The sequence below is a fragment of the Pagrus pagrus genome (genome assembly GCF_965226575.1).
Source record: "Pagrus pagrus genome assembly, chromosome: 17".
Taxonomy (NCBI): domain Eukaryota; kingdom Metazoa; phylum Chordata; class Actinopteri; order Spariformes; family Sparidae; genus Pagrus; species Pagrus pagrus.
Window position 1 is genome coordinate 8512137 of NC_140201.1, and position 13691 is coordinate 8525827.

The 13691-nt window shown below is 41.6% G+C and overlaps 1 protein-coding gene across 2 annotated transcripts in view; it reads left to right on the forward strand.

Moving 5' to 3' along the window:
- Positions 1–13691, forward strand: part of angpt1 (angiopoietin 1) — a 62939-nt gene that overhangs the window by 19726 nt on the left and 29522 nt on the right. For both annotated transcript variants that reach the window (XM_084379917.1, XM_084379918.1), the window contains exons 2-4: positions 5542–5697; positions 6329–6450; positions 7651–7883. In XM_084379917.1, the coding sequence (XP_084236043.1) occupies positions 5542–5697; positions 6329–6450; positions 7651–7883 (511 nt within the window). The remainder of the gene's footprint in view (positions 1–5541; positions 5698–6328; positions 6451–7650; positions 7884–13691) is intronic.

Consider the following 13691-nt stretch of genomic DNA (forward strand, 5'->3'; position numbering starts at 1 on the left):
ACAGGGCAGTGAGTCAAGGCAACACCTCCTAAAGCCCTGCTGGAGTGAAATAGAGGCCCAGGTTTAAAAGAGGTGTGTCAACTTCACCCTTCATTGTCGGTGGGCGATAAGAAGGCGTAAGTGTATGCGCTGGCGTTCGTCCCAACCTGGAGGGGCTGCTTTTTGGGGGTGGGTGGCGGTGGGTAACAGCCCCCCGATGCTCTTGTCCATTAAAGTGGTCTGAAATGGATCCAGGCCCGAGCGTAAGGGATGCATCCCAGAAGCCAGACCGTCCCAGTAACACCATCACCATCACCTCCCCAACACACACACAGAGCCAGAGATAAGCCGAGATGTGACAGAGCTTGAGCTTTAAGTGTTTTATACAGTCCAGACTCAGGTTTTTCTAACTCTCACAGTGTCTCTCAGCACCACCCCTGCTGCTGTTTAGAAAAAAAGATCAAGACCCCCTTTTGGAACGGCTAAATGGGGAATGTCAGAAAAGTGGTAAACATTCGCAATAATGTGTAACGATGATAGCAGGGAGTATCATCTTGAGGGATTATCCTGTTCTTGGCTCTTAACAGGATGTCAATTTAGCAGCTCTGCCTTGATAATGTACAGAATATGCGTGTTGGGGATGTCATCTGATGGATTTTGTAGCTTTTTGCCAGCGATCCCTTCCATGACAATGTGCACATGCTGCTCAGTTGATTCAGTAACCTAAACACTTGTCCCTCTCCATGATGAAGAGCTCCTTTGCTCTTTATATCGGCATCCTGCTTTATGTTCTCCTGCTCGTCTCTTACGTTCTAGACAGCCTAAAGTAGCTTGAGTGAATAATAGCCAATTGTACCTCATAAAATGTCTAAACGGACCCGTCTGTACATGCTGCATTGTGAGGGTGCAGTTAAGGTACTAATGGCAGCATCATTAGTAAAGACACAGGCAGGCGGTCCTCGGGAACTCACGAAGCCAGACTGTGCCAAACACACCACCTTAAAACCTTTATGCCTCGGTGTAAAGTAGCACTTAGGGAAACATAAACGTGTGTTTATGTGACTCTCACTTTGCAAACAGTGATTTTGTGAAACCAGAGTCTAGATTTAGTCGTTTTAAAAGCAGCCCGGTGTTATTGCACCCTCTGGAATGTATCTTAAAACGGATTTATCTTTATTTTGACGGAATTGGAGTTTCATCTCGTTTCCTGTTCCTTTTTTAAGGTGTGAGATGTTCACTCAGCGGGTAGTTGAGAAAGTTTTCAACTTGAAGTTTTAAGGTCAGACTATAACTTGAGAAACGTTCTTTCTTTAACAAGTGAAAAGTTGAATTTAGAAGCAATAAAACCGTTCCTCGCTTCAATACACTCGAGGGTTTTGCAGCTGCAGCCATATTTGGTCTGGTATGACAGGGGGCTTATGGTGGCTAATGTTAGCAAACTGTAGGTAAATATTACTGTATAATGGACACTACAGACTTTACGACTCCTCTCCACTTGTGCTATTGTTACCATAGGTATTCAGCACCATATCATAGTTTTCACTTATGGCATCAGTGTTAAGTTCAGGGTCCTGCTTTGAAGCATTTTCAAGATAATGTGACCCCTTTCTGTCTGTTTTGAGTTTTCTGCATATTGTTCTAATCTAAAGATATTCCCCATACTTAAATAGCTGCATCCGCCTGTATAGCCAAAGGGTAACAGATTAACAGATGGGAGTATTACTGCATACATAAACAGTAGTATAAAGCCTAAAGCTGCATGTAATTTGATGAATTTGTGTCACTTAGTGTTTTAGTTGCATTGTCGGAAACGTAGGCGCCAGGTTTTGAAAAGGAAAAAGATTTTGATCATTTGTTTTTAAAGGTGCAGTATGTAAGAATTTGCCACCTTGTGCATTCATACTCAAAAACCAGAAGGGGGCAGAATGGGGGGCACCAGAATTACTGCTAACTGCTGCTATCTCTAGCTGCCATTAGCTAGTTAGCTTAGTTAGCCATGCAGCTAGCAGCACAGAGCAGCCAGGCAGCACAGAGCAGCCAGGTGGCAATTTATCCGATTACATGCAGCTTCCTCTGTAGGCATTGAACTACTGTTTTTTCCCACAAATGAAGTTGTACTCCCCAAGACCTGTAAACACACTTTACTATATACAATTGGTGGACTTACTCTTTAAAGAGAGTCTTTTTTTTTTCTTTTCAACCCTGAGTTGGTAGTCTCCATGTAAAAGTGTACCAAACCACAAAGCCTTATAAGCCAAGGTAACTGGTCTGGAACCTGTTTTCAGTCTCAAAATCCCAGCCGTGACAAGAATTTACGAGTATCAGGCAAAATTACCACTTGCTTCTGTCATTTCATTGGCTCTTTGACTCTATCTCTTGATGAAAATGCATAAAACCGCACCACGAAATGAAATAAACTGGTTCCAGGTTAAGGTCAACTAAAAATGGTTAAGATTCAATGGAGAAAATCAGTCGCTGGCGTGAGAACCTCACATCTCAGTAGAAAATATAGCCGCACAACCTTTGCAAGCTCATCATGCACTCATATTTATTTCACCATCTCAATCCCAACTGATGCAAATTTGCATTTCAGTTCTGGCAGTAAAAGCAAGTATTTGCTTTCACTGCTGACAATAGCTACGATTAGTAGTCGCCGACTGGAACAGCGGAGCGTATCTCTGGAGTCGAGGTTAGAAAACCATCTAAATAACCCAACACCCACATGGACCTATTTTACGGCGTTCCGAGTGGTGATTTTACATGATTGGGCGTGTTTGTGTAATCTTGTTTCTCCTTGGTACTTTCCATTTATGACCCCCACTTGATCCAGCCATGAGTCAGCTACATTCCCTACGAGACAAACCATGAAGTGATCGCTGGGCTTAAGTTTCTATCGGCCATCTGTCCCCCTCGATACCTTTTCTCTCAAGGTGACTTGCACTGTGCAGCCTATCGCTGTCCCGTGGTGTTGTGAGATGTATGAGACAGTGAGGTTAAAATGGAAGTTTTCAAAGTAAAAACATTCTGCACCATCTGCAGAGATCAGAGATTTTACATTTCTATATTGACTGAAAACCATTTCCAAACACCGTCATCTGCTATGGTTCATTATCAGGCAGAGTAATCCATCATTACTGGAGCTCCGTGGATTCCAGACTCACTGTTTTCTTTCCAATTCCTCGGGCCAGACCATTGGAGGTTATGTGGAAAGTGACACTTATATCAGCCTTATGTAGTTCACAGTTAGGGGAAGCTGTATTATGCCTGAAATCCAGCCCGAAAAAATGTTACATTTCACTTTAATATCGTTGCCAAGAAAGGATATTACATTCAAAAGCTAATTCGTCTTGGCAGACCTGTGCATATGGCCGAGAACTGGCTGTTTCTGTTGAGGAGCAAAGTGATCCATCTCTGCTCTGACTGTTTCATTATCTATTGGCCTGAGATTGATTGAAATGTTGCAATTCATCAATTTTTTTTTTTTTATAAAAACAGAAAAATGACCGTTCTTTTCCTGCAAGTAGGAATATCTACAGTATAGATGTTTTCAAGATTGTATTGCGTCAACATGCAGATAGATTGATTCTTCTGTTAGTTTTAGAAACTTAACGGTCACGAGCACGGGTCCAAAACCAATATATATTCACTTTGTATAGTGTTTAACCTTCTTTGTGTGGTTTGATTTGGTCAACCGATTCATTCACTGATCTAATCGTTAGATCAAATGTAAATTGTGCGCATACAACAACATGCAATTGTCGAGGTTTGGCCCTGAAATATGGGAGATCTTACCAAGTCTTTAATGACTTGTGTAAATTTAACCCAAATAAGCATTAATGACAAGTAAGTGTTATGGCTAGTTGAAGGTACTTTGTCTTCCTCTTTCCTCTCCTTCAAGTGTGAGTACTCAATTCTGCCCTCAGCTACACCACAGGATGGGAACTGTTGCTAAGGACACCAACACTGGAGATGTTGTGTCGTTTGACAGTGATTTGTCTTGGCTGACGCGTCCCTGAAACATGGCTGTTACAGACCACTGAGGAGCCAAAGCTAAACTCGGACGAAATCTTTTAAAGATGGAGTGGATGAGAATCTCCCCACCGGCCGATTATTGAATCATCTCAGCATGTGTTCAGACTTGAGAGCAACCAGACGAACAAGTGGACACTTAAAATCCAATCAAGTTGGATTTATTTGTACAACAAAAGCATGGCTCTAACCATACACAGATAAGCCTCTCTTTATCTAATAATCTAATCTAATATTAGAAAGATTGTACTCAAAAAAGAAAGTAAAAGAAAGTAAGCAAGACTTAGAAGCGCTGGCTCAACCTATCTACCTCAGCCTCAGCAAAAGGAAAGGAAAGGGGGGGGGGAACTACTGCATTAATTTTTAACTGTGAGGAAAATAAAATCAAGAATCAAAGCACAATGCACAGATGGTCCACAGTTAGTGCATAAGAGAAATCGTATCCGACATAAACCTAAATCTCCCTCATGTCATTGCTTGGAGATAAGGATGAAAGAGTTCTTTCCAGACAAGCTTCAGTGAATATCTGTTCATCTCTTCCAACCCAAGCTAACCACCTACATCTGGCTGTGCCTATATTCGCTAAACCAATTCTTCACTTGAGTTCAACTCAAATGATGGAAAAAAAATATGTTTGTTTGTGCCCGTTCGATTGTGTGATCAAAGGATGGTTGATCAAAAAACTAGTTTGAAGTTCTCATGTCTTGATTAAACCAGCTTTTCCCATTGGGGACAAAAACAATGACTGTTAGATTATTTATAGATATGTTTCTTAGAGTTGAGAGCTGCCTAATTTCAGTTATAAAATATCTTTCCACACAATTAAACCATACTGTGATCACAGCAAAGAGCCGTAAATCAGTTTAATCCAATACGAGGCCAGTGGAACCAATAATATCCATTGATTGTATATAATATATGGAGCTTTCTGGTCTGAAAAGTGAAACCAATGCAGAAGTGCCTCAAACCTGCGCTCTTTCAAATGGCCAGCAGGGAATGACCCAGTTTCCAAAAGAAGTCTGATTTGACTTCTTAGCTTATGAGAAAATGACCCTACCTGCCACTTGATTTATTATCTTAGTAAATGGTTTCCTCACAAGTTTATGGTCTCAATCGCTTGTTTAAAAGTCCTCAGGGCGTGGCTACTTTGCGATTGACAAGTTGCTACCAAGGCTTGTCTTTGGGTTCTGAGTCGGATCAAATCAGTTTAATAACCACCTCCACCCTGTTGTCCAAATACGGTCACTTCTGCCTACAAAATACCATGATGGCAAATAGCCGTAATGCCAAACTCAAGACTTCAAAATGGTTGTGATGTCACTGTAGGTTTACACTTGGTTGTATCACATGCTAATATGGCATCTGAGTTACAATGTCTTGGCTTTGAACACTAATCTGAAAGCAAACTGAAAAATTGTGTTTCAAAGGATGCATGATATTTGTTGTTTTTAAATCTTATCACTCAATAGCAGCCTCACTATCTCTCAACTTCTATGTCTAATCAGTTTTTCTGCGATGGTTTCCTTGGTGCAGATCGAGAACTACATCAAAGAGAGCATGAAGACAGAGATGGCTCAACTGCAGCAGAGCGCCGTCCACAACCACACGGCAGCTATGTTGGAAATGGGCACCAACCTTCTTTCTCAGACGGCGGAACAGACACGCAAGCTAACTGACGTCGAGACACAGGTAACGCCTCTTTAAACACACTCACGCTAATGTTCTCAAACCCTTAAAATGTAAATGTGCCCCACTCTTTTTTATGTCTTTCTCTTTCTCATGCACTGAGAGCATTCATCCTATGCTCCATTAACCCAACTGTTCCATGTTCAACTGCCTCAGAAAGGTTACAGAGGACTGGCCAAGGACAATACCGATGCTATATAAATGCCTTTCCCCTCCTTTGAGTTGTTTGGCCCGGCTTCCTTTTTAGTGTTTAAATGAAGGAGTTTGAGGAGGAGGAGGTGATGGAAAGTTGTGAAGTTAGCGGTGGGTCATTTTTGCTAGAGCACTAAAAAAGATAACTGTTTGCAAAGAAGAAAAAAGATAATCATAGCAGAGATGAATATCTCCTAAGTGTTACCATGTGTGGGTGAACACTTGACAAAATGAAAACAAAGTTGATGGTTTATATGAGGAGTGTTTTTTTTTTCCTCCATTGTCTCGGAAGCCATAAATACTGCCCTCAGTTTTTGGCTTCTCTGCAGAGTTTGGTGCATGGTATTAGCTTTCATTACTGCAGCTTACATGGTGTTTAAGAGGCATGATATAGTCTTTTTTACGTTTTTATGCTGTATATCTGTGTTCCTTATCACGGCAGGTTCTGAATCAGACATCCAGGCTCGAGATCCAGCTGCTGGAAAATTCCCTTTCCACTAACAAGTTGGAGAAAGAGTTAATGGTCCAGACCAACGAGATCAGCAAGCTGCATGACAAGAACAGGTAAACAGACAAGACTTAAAGCAAACAAAAGAAAACACATATTCATGAAAACATCCATACTGCGGCAAATTGGACAAAGCCAGACTGAAGAAAATAAAGATGATCCTGTCCGTGCAGAAACGGTTTTCACTCTAAGTCCTGCCGTTCTCTGCGGGATTGTGTAAACAAAATCAAAAAGCTTGCTACCATCTCTCACTGACCATTTTTCCAGAGCCAGTTGTGTACACAAGAGCATAAAAGGAAGCTCGTATTTTCTGGGATGTTCAGTAAATCAGCCTCAAATCCACGGGGCTATACGCTTTCCACGCTGGACCACTGAGCTTTTGTTGCAAAATCAGGCGATTAAAATGTGGCTTTTGGATACATTTTCATGTCTCCGAATCGGTGATTGGTCCTCTGGGATTGTCTTGATGATGTAGTTTTTAAATGGGTTTGGTTCACATCTCTTATTGCAGTATCCATTGGGACTCCATGCAATCACTTTGAGAAAAAAAGAACACCGTTTTAAAGCGTAGTCTCCGGTGATTCAGACTTACAAGTTATTGTGGAGGCTTACGGAGATGGATTTCTGAGGGCAATCTCCACAAGCTTCAGCAATTTTGACGTCTTTTATCGAAGCTGGAGGGAAACATGATTAGCTAATAAATTCGATGTCAGCTTATATCATCTTCCAGGCATTAGATTGTACGGCGGTAATGTTTAAACTGAAAGGGCTTAGTCATTTACCTCAGATGAGTTTACAATGAGCATGATGAAGCATATGTTGTTCGGGGAACACATAGCAACCAGACCTACAGACATCATTATTTTTATTTCGGTCTCACGGGAGCTTTTCGTGTTTGTGTTCCCATATTGCTCACAGAGAAATAGTTTTGAAGTGAAGGGAACACGTTGTGATTACTCGCCGTGTCCGTCAGTGTCCAACAGCAGGACGTAAAAATGTCAGAAAGTGGAGGAATTTATTAATTTAGATTTATTCTGCTAGCCCTTACTCAGTGAAGAAGTTACACATTACATAAGCAGTAGGCTCACTCAATGGTCAACATCATAACGAAAATTGGAAAACAATATTCAATCCATTTAATCTGTGAAAACAAAACACAGTCCAGCAGTTTTGGATGCCTTGAGGGAATGACAATCATTAACAACTTCTCCATCCTCCATAACAAACTCTTCCTGACCTTTTCTCCTGTTCCTCAGCCTCCTGGAGCAGAAGATGTTGGAAATGGAGGTGCGACACCGTGAAGAGCTGGAGACGCTGAAGCAGGAAAAGGGGAGTCTCCAGACCCTGGTGGGGAGTCAGAGCGGGGTGATCAGAGAACTCGAAGCCCAGCTGAGCCGGGCCACGGGAAACAGCACGGCCCTGCAGAGACAGCAGCAGGAGATGATGGACACCGTCCATAACCTGCTCAACCTCTGCTCCAAAGATGGAGGTAAGCACACTGGAATTACATCTTACATCCTGAGAGGCTTGGAACTGTTTCAGCAAATCAAAGATTTACACAATAGCTATCACATAAGAGCGCACCCTCTGGCATGTGTATGGTGCTGATGATGGAGAAGCAGAAAGTCACAACCTATTAGGAGTTGAAGCAAATGTATAACTAGGTCTGATAGCTTTGACAATATATTGTTGGACCAATCAGTGAGATACCAGGAATGATTTAGATGATGACAACCACAAGCAAGGCTGTGTTTGAAAGTTGAACGAAGTGCCAAGAAATCACAGACAATAAGGACATAGACTGTGATTTACCAACTGCAAGTCTTTAGGTGTAGGTACATTGCCGTTATAGCTGTTGTATGTTTGGCTATGCTAGTGATATGGCTCCAGAGTCAGTGCGTCTGTTGATCTGACATCTGTTAAATGGACTGTGAACTAATTCTGCACAGAAATTCCTGGTCCCCATCAGATGGAGCTTCCTGACTCTGATGACCCCCTGACTTTTCTTTCAGCATCACCATGGGGTTGACATTTGTGGTTTTGAGTGAAATGTCTCCGCAACTATTAGATTGAGACATAGACTCATAGACCATAAAAAAAACATAATGGTACTCTCTGTGATGTCCCCCATGGGTTTCACAAAATCCATTTTGAAACTCATTGTGGTGGCAAGGAAGTGGAGCCTGGGTGGAGTTGAGGCTGTTTGCTGAAAGCTAGCTAGACAGCTAGCAGCTAGCTGTCACTCAAATCAGCCACACTCTTAGTTATACATAACTTTTAGCCGTGATATAATGTAAACGAGTGAGTTGTATATAAAAAAAAAAGTAAGAAGACCGTGCGTATTGACAGATGCAGTTATGGGAAAGGGGAGTTTGTTTTGTCAGCTAGCTAATAAACGGGACTGGCTCTACAAGGTTTTCTGTGAGTGTAAATGAGACGACGTAGCTTACACGACAGTTGGGTGTGTAGTCTTTCTAATTACGTACTTTCACAATCTTATACTTTAACAACATTGACTGTCTTGCATTGAAAATGATCTTTACATTGACAAATATATGTGTAGGCTAATTAATAGCACAATTCCAACGGGATAAAAAAATGTTTTGGCTCTTCGCCCCTCTGTAGAGACCTAAAACCTTTTTTCGTACCAAGCTGTGAACATGTTTATTTCTGCTGTACAGTTTAGCATTTGTATACAGGGGTGTATGGGGCTTGACTCACTTTTGGGGCCTCAGGTGGCCATTTGGGGAACTGCAAAAATATTGATGTCGCCCTAAGGGTGAACTTTTTTGATCCCATTTCACTTAGTGCCATTATCAAATCAAATTTTTAATTTCAAATCCCTTCAGCTCCAGCTGTACTGTGCAAAGTGTTTATCAGGAAATGCTAAGCCTGCTAACCCCATTTCCAAAGGTGGTGAAGAAGATAAACATTTTCTAAACAACACTGTTTTCTAGCATGTTGGCATTGTCATTGTGAGCTGAGGTCAGCCTCACAGAGCTGTAGCATGGCTGTAAACATTTACTCCTGATTCACTTAGAAACCATGAAGCAAAATCAAGAACATCCTCCGTGCGCTGGCTTGGTCCAACCAGGCGAAGAAAAGTTTATGTTATGTTTCAGGGGAGGAAAACACGTCAGTCAGTCATCCTTTGGTTGGTTATTCCTTGCTCCAAATATTGTCCATCCCAAACAGGGTTGACCCTCACCCAAGAAAATGCCTGCTGACCCGTGCCAAACCACAATGTGCAGAACAAAAGTTTGTGGATTGGCTGCGTGACGCTTAAACAGCGAGGCGCTCCACTCAACTTGTTTTGGATTACTTACTTCCTCTGGTCAGATGTTACAGCTGCAGCTTTTTTGAGTTCACAATCCTCATGAAATTATGATGACACCACTTGTATAAACCTTGCCCCATACCGAGAGACACAGGGATGCACAGGCTATTAAATTCTGCATCATTGAGAGCAGCATGAAGAGAGAAACACGGTTCTTATTGTAACCCGGTGTGCTCCTGTTAAAGAGCTTTGGTGCCTCTCATAAAGCAGCATGGTGCTCTTTTTTTCCCCCAACAATCACTTTTCACGCTTTAACTTTATAAAGTCTGTGCACACGGCTTCGTTGAGATGTCAAACATGACTCTGGCTATGAAGTAATAGGCTTACTTTATTCCTCAGAGCTTCTCCCCCCGGTTAATACGAGACCAGGGATTTCCCTTTTGGCCCTGCGTTTGACCCGACAGCAATGCAACCTCTCCTGTTCGGTCCAACTTAGTGAACTCATTTACCCCTTTCTCAGCCATTTGAACAACCAAACCCACTTGATCCTAACATCGGCCTTAAATCCCATTGGTCACAGGAGATTTGAGAGCAACGTCTGTGTCAGGGGATTGGTTGTGGATTTCCTGCGGAGACGCCCCGTGACCCTCATAGAGCTTCCCAGAAGTTTCCCACCTGACAGGAAACAACAGGGGTATGAAGGGATGTAGGAATCATGAGTGGATAACTACTGCACATGATTAACACATGCTTTGTATTTATCATGCTGATTTTAATGTTGCGTGCAGCAAAAGGTCACGCCGGCCTCTGCTTGCTCTCCGACTGTTTAGTCTGGATTCGTGTGTGTTACATTTAATTACCAGAGGTCTTTTAAGACCATGTAGGCCTGTCTGGTCTTCATGTATCATCTCTGAATTCTTCTTGTTGAGATCTGAGTTTGTCCTGATGCGACTTGCCTCATAATCTGCCAAATTATCTTTATCTTATGCCTGTTTTGTGACTGTGGGGTCAGTAGAGCAGGGTATCACAGCCCATCCCCCCCTGTCTGTGATTGGTGGGTGCCTTAATGAGAGGCGATAGAAATGAAACGTGGCCGCTGCTGCTCTGTGGTTGGTCCTTTCCTCTTCCATGGCAGTGTTGAAGGTTGACGCGGGCGTGCAGGTCAGAGGTCTCCCCCTTTCTTCACCCCAGCCCGAATAAGTCAAACTGTAATAGCTCCTGGGGGAAGCCCTGTCCAGAGGAGGTGAAGGAGAAGGTAGATCTCACTGATTGTCTGACGCACTGCCCCTGTTTTCCACAGAAGCAGCGGAGCCTCTTTTTTGCTATGTTGAGGGGAGGGCTTCTGTTTGTTTGGGAAATGGATTAGTGTTTTTATTTGAGGAAAGGGTTAGCATGTCATGCCATGGAGTGGCGTCTGCCTGCATTAGGCGTTGTTTTGGAAGCTGAGCCTTTCCCGGACTCAAATCCACTTTGGGAAGATGAAAATACTTGGAAAGGGGAGATTTATCACTAAAGCTCCATTAAAGGAAAAGTTCACCCAACAAGGAAAATTTAGTCATTGTCTACTCACCCCCATGCTGATGGAAAGTCCGGTGACTGTTCATAGTCCACGAATCATTTTTGAAGCTTCACAGCTTAACAGCATCCTCCTAAACAACTGAAGTAGACTGGGGCTTGTTTTAAAACAGTAAAACAAACATAAAATGTCTCCATACAGTTCGTCCAGTGTAATCCAAGTTTCCAGAAGCCCGAAATCCCAAATTGATTTGAAAACATTATTTACATCCTTTTCAAAGCCGAAGTCTTCCCCAGCTGCTGAGCTAAAAGTGTTAGCTTACAAGCTCATCAAGGGTTTAAATAATGTCTCTTCGAGTCAATATTGGATCGCCGGGCTTCTGGAGACTTCTGCATTTCACCGGACGAGGTGTATAGATCCATTTTATGATATTTCCGGTTGTTTTTTTTAATGTTTTAAAACAATTCCCCAGCTGCTTCAACTGCTCAAGTGAATGCTGCCACAATGATTTGCTTCCAAGCTCCAGAAATGTTTAGCGGACTTCACCCAACTTTCCATCGTGAGTGGATAATGACTGAATTTTCATCTTTTAGGTGAGCTTATCCTTTAATGTGCATTTTTTTCCATTTGTCCAAGTACTGCTTTTCCTACAATTAAAGTTTCAGTGAGTTTTCAACCTTTGCTGCGCACTAGTTGAGTTGATTTTTTGATGTGGCCAGATGCAGCAGTGGAGCTCTTGTTTAGGTTGTAATCATTACCCAAACCTCATTAGGGTGCAATGAGCCTTGCGCTGTTATTAGCAGTAATTGACCCAAGATTTGGAACAATCCAAAAAAAAGCTTGCTGCCAAATATGATTACATTTTACAATGTTCATCCCACAAAATGAACGATATTCATCACTTTTACAGCTGCTTACTCAGAGTGAAATTATTTCAACCTTCCATGGAAAGCTTTAAAGAAAAAAAAGGCATTTGCGTGTTATAACACCCCGACACGACAGTGTGGTAAACCACTTCATTAGACGTCCCTTCACAATCCAGACCAAAAGTTTTAAGTGCTGCACATGATTATTTTTATGCTTCACTGACCAGCAGAATGAGTTGACACCTATTGTTGCAAAGACCTTGTTAAGTGTGCAGTTATTGGGAGTCACCTCAGCGACCTTCCTTAAAAGTAATGGGTACCATTCGCATTTATTTTCACTGAGGGAACAGGACTATTTCATTATACGCAGCTTTTGCACACAAGTCTTAAATGGAGCAATATGTTTTAAAGCCATTTATTAAGGCAGTAGATCGCAGTCAGAGTTGGTGAGTTAATTTATTGCATTTAGCTGGTGTGGCTACAGCTCTGTGTATAGATAATATACAGTAGGATTGCAAGAGTGAAAATCTCCTACACTACATGAATACTCTATGTTTTCTAGTCTGCTTTGTCAGTTATGTTTAAAAGAAGTGTATTTGCTCACTAACAGTGACTGGTGACTTTCGTTTTTATCAGACCCAGGAAATGTTTTGTTGTTTTTACTGGAAGGACGATGGGATGTTTGCTTGAGTTTACAGTGTAAATTTTGAAAGTTGACTTTTGGTTTAAACAAGTCAGGAAATGGATTACCTCATAATGACCAAGTAAAGTAGACTCTTAAATTTAAGTTGTACAAGCTACTTAACAACTTCAAGTGATTGGTCTACTTTACTTGGTAGTTTTGAGGTAAAAGGTTTCCTCAGTCAGATTTATAGTGTACAAAACAAGATTTTCCTCAGCTGCCTCAGTTTAGTCAATTTAAACACATTAAAGATCCCCTCCACACAATATGAAGGTATACAACAGAGTTTTCTAATGTGTGACAGACAGTTGTTGCAGAAAAAGTATAATTACTGCATACAGTGTAGTAATTATACATACTAATTATCTAATAAACAATACAATAGGGTTTCCTAACTTTTTTATGGTAAAGTCAACTTTATCGTCTATTCTTCTTCTTCCTAAAACTTCCAGAATATATCTCACTTCACTGTGAAGTCCGTTCTCAGTGTGTGTCTGCTAAACATTGGACCAGGATTGGCTGCCAAACTATTTGTGATGTCACAAATCATGCTCATAGGCCCGCCTCTTAAAATCAGATTTTCTAGTGAGCGTCAGAGAAAATTTCACCAATAAATGTGAAAACAGCTCTTCACATACATTATCTACAAGAAGAAAAACACATTTTGATGTGAGGTGGACTCAATTAAGTGCACTGAGTTGCTGAAATACTACAATAAAACTGTAATGTGTGAATTACAAGGAGCAGTTCTACGGATATATTTCCCTTATATATTCCTCGATAAGTTGTTAAAAAACATAATAAGCAAGTCATGCGATTCCTACAAAATGTATAGTGCAGACAGTCTGATCTTTACCCAGCAGTATGTTAAAGAAAAAAGAGTTAGGCCATAGTTTGAATCTCAGTCTTGGGACACATTGCCCAGAAATGTTTCGCACAGCAGCCATAATCCTCCT